The sequence below is a fragment of the Ammospiza nelsoni genome, chromosome 7 (assembly GCF_027579445.1).
Source record: "Ammospiza nelsoni isolate bAmmNel1 chromosome 7, bAmmNel1.pri, whole genome shotgun sequence".
In the NCBI taxonomy this organism is placed as follows: domain Eukaryota; kingdom Metazoa; phylum Chordata; class Aves; order Passeriformes; family Passerellidae; genus Ammospiza; species Ammospiza nelsoni.
The window spans coordinates 6,253,356-6,263,832 of record NC_080639.1 but is presented as its reverse complement, the minus strand read 5'-3'; the positions used below and the strand labels follow the sequence as shown (position 1 = coordinate 6,263,832).

At 45.7% G+C, this 10,477-nt stretch overlaps 1 protein-coding gene across 1 annotated transcript in view; it reads right to left on the bottom strand.

Annotated features, from left to right (window-relative positions):
- Positions 1-2,498: 2,498 nt before the first annotated feature.
- The window catches only part of ERBB4 (erb-b2 receptor tyrosine kinase 4), a 484,810-nt gene continuing 476,831 nt past the window's right edge, over positions 2,499-10,477 (bottom strand). The window contains exons 26-27 of the mRNA XM_059476545.1: positions 6,099-6,390; positions 2,499-3,890 (exon numbers count right to left, since the gene is read on the bottom strand). Coding sequence (XP_059332528.1) covers positions 3,454-3,890; positions 6,099-6,390 — 729 coding nt within the window. The 3' untranslated portion in view covers positions 2,499-3,453. The remainder of the gene's footprint in view (positions 3,891-6,098; positions 6,391-10,477) is intronic.

Genomic DNA, 10,477 nt, shown 5'->3' with positions numbered 1-10,477 from the left:
TGCCCAAGTTCTCTCCCCAAGCCAGCAGCAATACCCAGTAAGGCAAAGATGTGAGTTAGGGACAGCCAGGAGTTTCTGCTGGAATTAGAGCAGCCAAACAGTTCTGCTCTCAGTTTCCTTTTCTTTTTTCTTTAGCCATGATTAAACCATCTGTTGCAAAGAGGCAAAACCTGCCAGCCAAGCTCAGAACTTCTCCTGCAGAGGAAAGGGGCAGGGTTCAGATATCTGCTGCTCTCTGGGTTGGTTCACCAGCAGCCTCAGCACCACACAGGCCCATCTGTTGGGCAAGTGGTGACTGGCACAGCATGGAACTCAAGGGCCAGTTTTGGCAACTGCAACTCAAACCAGAAGCTCAGAAAATAATTAAAAAATAAAAATTGAGAAGCTGCAGTGTGTGGAGCTCTCCCTCCTCCCGAATCACTGTGCTCATTAAGCCTCTGCCTGTCCTCTGCTATCCCAGACCCCACTAGCATGGCTCTGCATGGCTCATCCTGGCTGCCAGGCAGAGCCCAAGTTCCTCTTCCAGCTTTCCTGCTGCCCCACCTGCAGGAACTTCTGCATTTCCATGCTACTTAATATATTATAGCACACCCACAGTCAACAAACAAAATTAATAAATAATTCAAGCCTTGTAAGAAATAAAACGTTTAACTGTTAAACCCCACCAGTATTTACATTTGGATTACTCCATGGGCTTGTTTCTAACACGAGCACTACTTCATTACCAGAGGAACAAAGAGGCCGCACCTTGTGTGAGCAGCTCCATCCCAGTGCCTGGCTCTGGAGGTGTGCCTGCCTCTGTCCCAGCAGCCTCTGAGTTCAGCTCTCAATTCAAACATGCGAGCTGAGCCAGCTTTTTATTTTATAGTTTTCTCCATCAGGAGTTACTCTGTTACAAGACCTGTTTGGGGACAAATCAACCTTTCTCCACCTACCTCCAGTCCTGCTGAAACGGGACACCCATATTCCTGTGCTGCTCTCTGTCCCAGCCTGGCAGAGACACCCTGTGGGCACTGCTGTGGGCAAACCTTGCCTGGAGCAGCCCCCCAGGGCCTCGTGCCACCCCCTGTGTCCCAGCCTCTGCCCAGTGTGTGCCCCTGTCCCCCGAGGAGCTACCAGAGGCACCAGAAGAGGTCCCTCAGTGCAGATTGTATCCATCTATCCATGACAGTGGTCATATCACCACAAACCACCTTGGCACCACTTGACCCAAGATCCCCTTTACCAGCTCAAAGATCTGTACCTGTTGTTGCTGCTTTCAGAACCTTCAGCTTTGTACTTGATGCACACCTGGACACACCTGGTGCACCAACAGCTGAACCAGCCTTGTGATCACAGTTTGTTTTCCATCTACAAGGGGAACAACCAAGCCAGGTTGAACATCTCTTCACACCTTTGTCAAGCTGACCTACTAAGCTTCAGGTAACCATTGCTTGTTTCTTACTCCCTTCCTCTGCTTCCCTAAGATTAAAGGTGGCAAGCTGTTGGAATGAGGGTGATGCCATTTCCAGATCCCTGGTTGTTGCTGGTTTTGTTGCCAGGTTAGGTCACCCCAAAGATCTCGGCCCTAACAGAGCTGAAGCACATAAACTGAAATACTGTTGCATCACCCACGGTTGCCAGCCACCAGGTATTGTTTCTTCCCTTTAAAAGCCTTGATGGATAGAGACAGGCAGATCTCCAAAGCTTCCTTAAGATGTTTGATGGGAAGTAGGCTCACAAATGCTCTTACACACACAGTGTTGGTGTGCCAGGAGCAAGCCTTGGTGCCTCCTTTCCCAGCTCCATCTGCCCCAGATCACTAAAAACATCCAGAACTCTGGTTTGAAAGACATTTCCAAAGAGGAGCAGGTCAGGGGGTGTCTACCTAAAAACTGAGGTTGATAAAAGCAGAACTAAGTGCAAGGAGACTGACTCATACTTATTTACATTTTTCACAGAAAGCTCTGCAAATCATGCACATTTTGACTTCTCAAACCTCATATGCACTGTCTTCTGTGCCAGAGTAATCCTCCTTTTAGAAAAATGGTATTCTGTACTGTGCTGCAAGGCAGAGCAGGACATTTGCCTCCCCTGATCCTTTCCAGGGCTTGCTCTGCTGTGCTTCATAGAGCAGCAGGAAGAGCTGGCTGCTCTCTCACTGAATTCTCTGAAGCAGTCACTGCATCGGCCTCTCAGGAGTGGCAGACATTGTTCCAAAGACTTGATTTGCTTCATTTTGGCATTTCCACAGTCATCCTTTACAAATAATTTGTATTTCTTTTTTAATTTAAAATTATTATTTTGTATTTTGCTGGTCACTTCCATATTGCTTCATTCAAAATCCAGAAAACAGTTCAAATAAAATCAGAGGTTAAGTGCAAACTAACTTTCCAGTGAACCGCTATGTGCGTTTTCTCCAGTCCAGTGTCTGTCTTCCAGTTTAAAGGACCCGTCCCACCCCACCCCACAGAAAATCAAACTTTTCAGTTCTCTGTCTTGTCCTCAGTGTTGCCTGACAGCATCCCCAGCTCCCTTCATGACCATGAAGAAAAAGAGGGAAGAATTAGTGACAATCTTTTGAAGTGTTTATAGTCGGCAGGTATAAAACAGGAAAGCAAAGCTTTTGGCATACAAATCTTCATTTCTTGGCCTGGTTTTTAGCTTCAAATGAACATATTGGAGGTGTGGTTTTGTTACTCTCTTCTGAAAGGTATTTTGTGTTTAGAGTGATTGTTGTGTTGGCACACATATAAAAATGGTCATGTCAGGTAGCAGTTCTGAGCAGGAGTCTCTGTGGCTGGGAATTGGCACAAAATCATGGTGTGGCTCAGAAGAGGGGCTTAGCTGTATGTGGGAGTCACATCATCATTTCTTGGAAAGCCACAATGAAGATCTGAATGTTTTTGAAAAGCTATGTTAGCCATTTTCAGTTGCTGGGATAGAAAGTGTTAGAGAAAGAAATTGGATTCTCAATCTCAATTACTACGCTATCACACAGGATATAAAAATTGTCCATTTTTCACCCTGATGGAAATTGCATGGAGATTTCCAGGAATGCTGTACAGACTCTCATCAGTTCCTGCTGAAAGAATCAGCCTTTCTGTGGCTTTCCCTACAGTTAAGTCACTGAGAACAAGCTCGACAGCAGCACTGCCACTGGCCTTTGCTGGTACCACCTGGCTTCTCTGGGCATCCAACCCCCGCGTCCGCCGACAGTCGGAAAGCCAGGTTGTACACTCCTTCTTTCAGTCTCTTTCCTTCCTTCCTTGGCTCTCAACCCAATCTGCAACCAACTCCAAGACATCCTTTCACTTAGAAATATCAAAAATGAGTGAACTGGCAAGAAGAGGAAGCTCATGGGAGAAAGAGAGGGAGGGAGGGAGGAAGGAGGGGCAAGGGCAGGGAGACAGGGGGAGCGAGAGTGAGGCAGCTAGAAGGGGTTGCCTTTCCACTTGAGTGAGAGCACAGCCACTACACCACGGTGTTCCGGTGTCTGTAGGGCGGCGGGGGCAGCACAGTGCCAGGCTTCAGGGAGAACTCAGAGAGGTATTCGGGATTCTCTGCCACTATGGGCCGGATCCGTCCGTTCTGTTTGTAAAAGTATTTTGTGCTGTACTCTTGCAGGTAGTCCGGGTGCTGGAGGGTGCTCCGTGGGGGCAGGCTGTGGTTCCAGTAGTCTGGGTTGTCAAAGGCCTTCTTGGCTTTCTCTGGCAAATTGTTCTTCAGGTACTCGGCGTTTTCCAAGGTGTTGGCGAAGGTGTTGAGGTACAAGGGCTCGTTCACGTACTCGTCCTCTGCTTTGGGCTGCCCGTTGGGAGCACTGTGGTACTCTGGGTTGTCCACAGCTTGGAGATCTCCGTTCTTCCGGCGGGAAACAAATGGGTTTTCTTCCACGGGGTTCAGGTAATCTGAGGAAAGATTAAAAATAAGTCAGCCTAGAGTGGTAGTAGTGTGTTGGTGATGGGGAGACTGACTTGGTGATCAGAATCCCATTTTATTGTGGGATACAAACACTTATATACTATTTCAGGGAGACTAGTAATGTGTACTACAATGATTAGGTTAAAAATCACATACACAAACTTACTATAGCACCCTCCTCCACCTCAGCCATTCCAACAACTCCAGATGGGATCAGGAGCCAACTACATTGAACACACACTTGTGAAAAATGAAGTTTTCCACACAATATGGGTTAAAACAGACACCTTGGAAGACTGACAGCAGCACTGCCACTGGCCTTTGCTGGTACAACCTGGCTTCTCTGGCATCCAACCCCCATGTCTGCCAAAAGTGGGAAAGGCCAGGTTGTACACTCCTTCTTTCAGTCTCTGTCCTTCCTTCCTTCCTTCCTTCCTTCCTTCCTTCCTTCCTTCCTGGCTCCCAACCCAATCTGCAACCAACTCCAAGATAGCCTTTCAATTAAAAATATCAAAAATATTTCAATATTTCAATATTTTTATCAAACACAGTGGCCAGCTAAGCCACAGCTCTTGCTGAGCCACAGCCCATGTGCTCCCCTGGGCTTCCTCTCACTGTATGATCTACAGACCCAAACACACTGACCAACATCTGCCTCCACAACCTTGGACCTATTAGCAAACCCTCTCCTCTTCAGTCCTTCCATCCAGAAAACTCTATAGCAATCTTAGTTAGGCTCTCTGCACAAAGCCTATCCCCAAGGGCTAACTTTTAAGACAGCTTCATTTCTAACAGAACAATTTGCCTGATTAAAAACCTTCCATCTCTGAAGGACAAAGGGCCTTGAAGCATTATGAAAAAAAGGTTGTACAAATGAGCCCTGGAAAGGGAACAAGAGAGCCTTAGATCAGCTGCAAAATGGGACTTGGAGCAGGCTGCAGTTGCTTCAAATCACTTGCTGTGGATTAACACCCCAATTCCAGCAGCATGGCGCTGCTCAAGGGCTCTGCACATGCTCCATAGAGTGTCCTGGTGCAAGGGCTCAGCTGGTGTCATCCAGAATGGGGCCAAAACTATTAAAGGCAAAAGTTCAAGACCCAGTGAACACCTTTGAACCCAAAACTGTCACTGAATATGAGCTGAATAGTGGGAACATTTGTTTATTAGTGATGACAGCCAAGCAGGGCTTTGATTTGAACCCTGAAGCTGGCATGGAACACACAGTGTGTGGCCACACCGTGACCATCCTGTGTCTGTGCCCAGGGGGTCAGGAAGGAGCTGCTACTGCCACATCCCTGAGGGCTCAGGTGGCTCCTGCAGAACTCTGAGGATCCCCAGGGTGCACCTGTATGGGTAGACAAATGTGGGCTCACACTGAGAGTAAATCACTGCAAGGGAGACTCCCACAACTGCCATGGGTCAAGCCCCAGGGTTCCTCTATTCCTGCCTCATGGAACACAGAGGACAAATGGCTTCCAAATTCTTAGCCAACACACTAGTGACTTGTCATTTACATTTGCATTTATTAATTTCTTTAAAGCTAATGCAAAGCTTTGAAAGCACATTAATAATGACACACCCCCTTACATCTAAATGACTGCTATCATTATTTAGAGAGGAAGAAATGAATGAGGGCAAACTGGGAAGTGCAGCATGCTGAGCAGGCCCAGATTTAGGCAATCTTCCCCTTGAAGTGATGCTCTCTTTAAAGCACATTTTGTTCTTTCAATCCTAGACTTCTCTTGGGTATAAAATGCCAGCTGTGTGTATGAGTTCTGTGATAGGTTCAACATGACATTTACCAAGCACAATGCCAAGAATAAGAAGATCAATAAACAAAGCAAAGTTGGGACTATGGCTGGGTGAAGATAGATCCTTTCCTTGGAAATAACTGAAGATTTGTGTTTGGCTAAGAAGGGGGCTTGGCTTTTTTTCATTCCTCTTGTTATTTCTTTAAAAAAAAAGTAAAAGGGGGACTTACCAGCTTTGACATACTGGCATATTTGAGCATTTCAAAGTAGAAAATTAAGGAGAGAAAACCAAATCCCCATGTAAAGGAATATTATCCTAGTCAGAATGCATCAACTTGATAGGTAACTAAATAAAGCCATTTTTGATGAAAAGCTGCTGATGTAAAAAGAGAAGAAATGCAGCCAGGCTAGACCAGGAGGCTCTCTGGAAAGGCAACACTTTACCTGTTTTAGGTTTGTCTCTCATCGGTGTCATGTACCCGTCCTCATCCAGCTCTCCCCGCACGACGCGCTCTGGAATGAAGACAGTGGGGTCGGCGCTGTACCTCTGGGTGCTGCTGTCCTCCTTTGCCAGGGCTGCCACCTGCTTCTGCATCGTGCCATTGCAGCAAGAGTCTTCAAAGATCTCTGCTGTGGCCCCTTGAGCAGCTGGGGCTTCTGGAATGATGCAGCCCGGAGCCCTGTACGGCATTGGCACGTCGGCAGTGTAGCCACCATCCCGGTACACAAACTGGTTCTGTTGGAACAAAGGACACACAGCATGGGAAAGGAGGATCCTGAGGGGAGAAACTTCAACAGCAAGTCATGGCTGAGCCTTCTGTGCCGGCCCTGCCCATCCTGAGCTTCCAGGCTTCCACAAAGCATCCATCTGCCCAGCGGTGCTCAGGGGATTGAAATGGGGCAGGAAAACTTGTCTCTTACTTGGCACATGGAGGCTGCACACACACAGCTGCAGCAGGTGAAGGTGGTGTTTCCTCTTCTATTACTCTGGCAACCTCCCCTGACTTCTGATCAAAGCCCTTTAAACCTTGAGAAATCTCCTCCTGACTTGGAAGAAACCACTATCCACTCTGTTTATTCTGGGATGATATTTTGAGTGTGTCCTGTGGTGGGAATCATGGGGTCACCCACACCATGTGTAATTCCATCAGGAAATGCATTTCAGGCTGGTGAACTGTGTTTGTATTGGCACCTCAACTCAATGGTTTAACTCAACTTATAATTTTGCTTATCAGCACAGACTTGCAAGGGACTTTCAACATCATGACCTACAGACAGGAAGGAAAGATGTACAGATCCATCCAAGCCTTTCACCTAAATGCTTTTTCAGAAAAGTTGGCAGAGTTTTGGAAGTGGCTCCCTAGAGTTTGCACACGAATCCACAGATCTTAACTATTTGATTCCTTCTATAAACACTTCATTACCTGGTTTTGAGTCATTTATGCAGGAAAAAGGAGTTTGAAAAAGAAAAAGAAACAGTGAAGAAAGAAGGAAAGCCTGAAGGATGAAGGCTGAATGTGAGATACTTACTCCTGACATAGGGGTGTAGGCGGGAGGAGGGCTGTGTCCAATTTCACTCTAATAGGAAAGAAAAATGGATGATGGATACATAACAAGAGGCCACATGAATGAAACAAGTCACATGAACTCTATGAGCTGATTGGGAGAAACATGCACATCAGTCAGGCTTCCTAACAGGACCCAAAATTCAAATTCAGTCAGGGCAAATGCCTCACCCAGTGTGTCTTAGAAAAGCAAGTCTTTTGCCAATAGGCTTGACTTCTGCACATGGGGCTCTTCCCCTCTGCCAGTAAAAGTTTAGAAAATTAGCAGCTTAAACAAATTCTGTTCCAGGATGGCATTGTGTGTCTGTGGGCTCTGCTCCACCCTCAGCACAATAGACTAAACCCATTTTCCTATCTTTATCTCTTCTTGGCTGTGACTCTAATATTTAAATACATCCTCTGCAACTATAACACCACAGTAACAGGCCCTCTGAGCACATCCCTGTCCCAAGATGGCAGCAGACAATGGACTGCCATTAATGTGTTTATTGCTATTTTTGCTGACAAGAGCCTTTCCAGTCAGTGGCCTGCCAACCAAGATCACTATAATTGTGTTTTTTCATGCCTCCCCTTTAGTGCTGTACTAAACATATCTGTCTTGCAACACCCCTTGCCACAGAACCTTACACATGGCTCTCCACCACTGCTGTCTGCACATTTTTTTACTTCTTTACTGTTTTTCCCCATTTTCCCTGTGGCCACTGCTCCATTAGAACAGGAGGCAAAGAAAACAACTGTGGTGCCACTGAGTTGGCTTGAAAATTTAATATAAAAAATTTAATACAAAAAATTAATATAAGTGTTTAAGTGTGCTTAAATTGACTGGTAATTGCAATGTGAGGTCATAATTTTGTAGGCTTCCAAGATTACCCTCAGACAACTCTTATTGGTCAGGACATGAATCACACTGTGAGAAGAAAATATGTTTGGATTTTACCAGGTAAAACATTTTGTTTGGTATGTGAAATGCAATTTACTTTGTTGATTTTTGCTGGGGTGGAGGAGTTTGCGGGTGCTGTTTTTGCATTTTAAATACTATCCTGAAAAAAGCAGGTGTTGCTTTACTGAAAAGCTCTAGAATTTTGGATTTCTGATTCTAAAAGTCTCACTGGAATTATCATCTCTGCCTTTTTGAGATAGACATTAGTGGCTGGTTGCTTGAGGACCTCACTACATAAGCCTACTTAAGAAGTCTCAGCTTGTATACTAAAAAAAAATCAATCCCAGCTCCCTTTTGATGCTGTAATGTGAGTTATACATTGACAGGGGAACTCATCACACTCCAGAAGGAGCCTCACTTCTTTAGCTGCCCACGAGCAGCCGTCCCCAAAATGCCCAAGATTTCATTCTGTACACCACATGATTGAATTTTAGGCAAAAACATGACCACACATAGAAGGAATAAAATCCAAGAAAATGTCTCCTAAAGCCTTTTTCCAAGGCCCTCTGGTACAAAATACCAATGACACATCAGCTGTTATAACAGCCAATATTTGTGTAAAATGAGCCCTGATCCAAGAGTGGTAAATAACATTTCTGTGAATATTGGCTTGTGTTATTGCTTTCTATTCATTAATTTCATTTTCCAATTCCTTGCTTCTAAAATCTCCTGAAGGTAAATATCTCCTCCTTTATAGCAGGGACATAAAATTTTCTGGCTGAATCTTAAACTGCAATGAAATCAAAGCTTTGTTGGGTCCAGCCTCCTTGCTGCTGCAAGCTGGTTTTCCTGGCCAGCCACAGAAATGTTGACAGGGTTGTGCAATCACTGCTGTTCCTTGCTCTCAAGCAGCTTGCTAAACTCACAGGACTGAAAGATTTCTCTCTGCTGAAGGCAAGGCTTTGCCAGCATGAATGAACACACACGTTTGAGCCTACTCTGATGCTGCTCAAAGTGCATAAACCCAGCTCCCTCCTCCTCTCCTTCACAAAAAAGCACCAAACAGGAGTAAAACACTCCAGCCTTGCCACTGGGATGCTGTTCAGGGGCATCCTGTGCTCCAGGCCTCAGGCAACTCAATAATTATCTGCTTTGAGCAAAAACTGGCAACACTTTGTACCACTCATCAGTCCTGGGCTGTGTGCCCCCAGAAACAACTCCCTCTCCTCCTTCCCCTAGAAACTCCTGCCCTAATTTCAAACCAAGGGAGTATCCAGGCTCCAGTCACCAAAGCAAAGCATCCTAAGATATGAGACCTTGCTGCAAGCACCACAATTTCTGATTTATGGGAGTGGATCTGAAGAATATTTGGGATGATCTGATGGGGCTGCAGGCAGAGCACACAATGCAGAGTGTCCCCCTAGCCCCCAAGCAAATTCCAAAGGAGCAACCTGGTATTTTACAAGAGATCCAAACTGAAATTCAATAGGAAAGATCATTCCAGGAGAACAGCCACCTCTGCTTGGCTGCAGTCCTGCTTCCACAGAATTTGCAGATTTCTCTGCCCTGCTCCAGACAGCAAATATTTCTGAGATGAAAACCAAAGGGAAAAGCACACACCATGAGATCACTGTGCAATGTTCAATAGAAATGGAATGCTGTTTGTGCAGTAATTGCTGGAAGGCTTTGCAGACCTCTGGGGGTTTCTGGTCCCAGCCCCAGCTCAGAGAAAGGCCATATATAAATAGAAATATAAATAGAAAGGATTTGACACTGGTCTGTTGAGGTTCAAGCATGTCCATCCCTACAGCTCACAGCACCTGACACAAGCCTGGCATTGCCTGGCCATAAAGTTGGGGATGGGGGAATCTTTATGGGAAATTATGACATCCCAGCCCCTTTTCCAGCAATACCTTTCCTCAGAATATGTCACATGTTTAACTTAAATGTTGACCACAAGTATAGAAGCATCAGTTTGCTCCAGTCTCCAACAACAGCTGCTTTCACCATTGAGACACAAAACATCCAGCTTAGATCAGTGAGGGAAAAATAAAGAGAAGAAACAAAGATTCAGTCTTTTTCTACATCTAACTTTTTTCTGGTTGCTGTTTGCCAGAGGACAGGTAGGATTTGCAGGCAGCCTGGGCTGTATCTCAGCTCCCATAGGCTGAGATATGCCAGCCCATGTCCTGGCAGAATGGGGGGTTTAAGACATCCCTGAACCTGTCCAGAGTCAGTCTGGGTGTTTCATTGACCCCTGGCTTCAGCTCAGTACTGACCAACTTCTTAGCTTCAGATAACTCATCACCACCGTCTCTTGCACCATTTTCTCTCATAACTGCCTGTTTTCATACTTAACTCTTTTAGAACAGTCCATA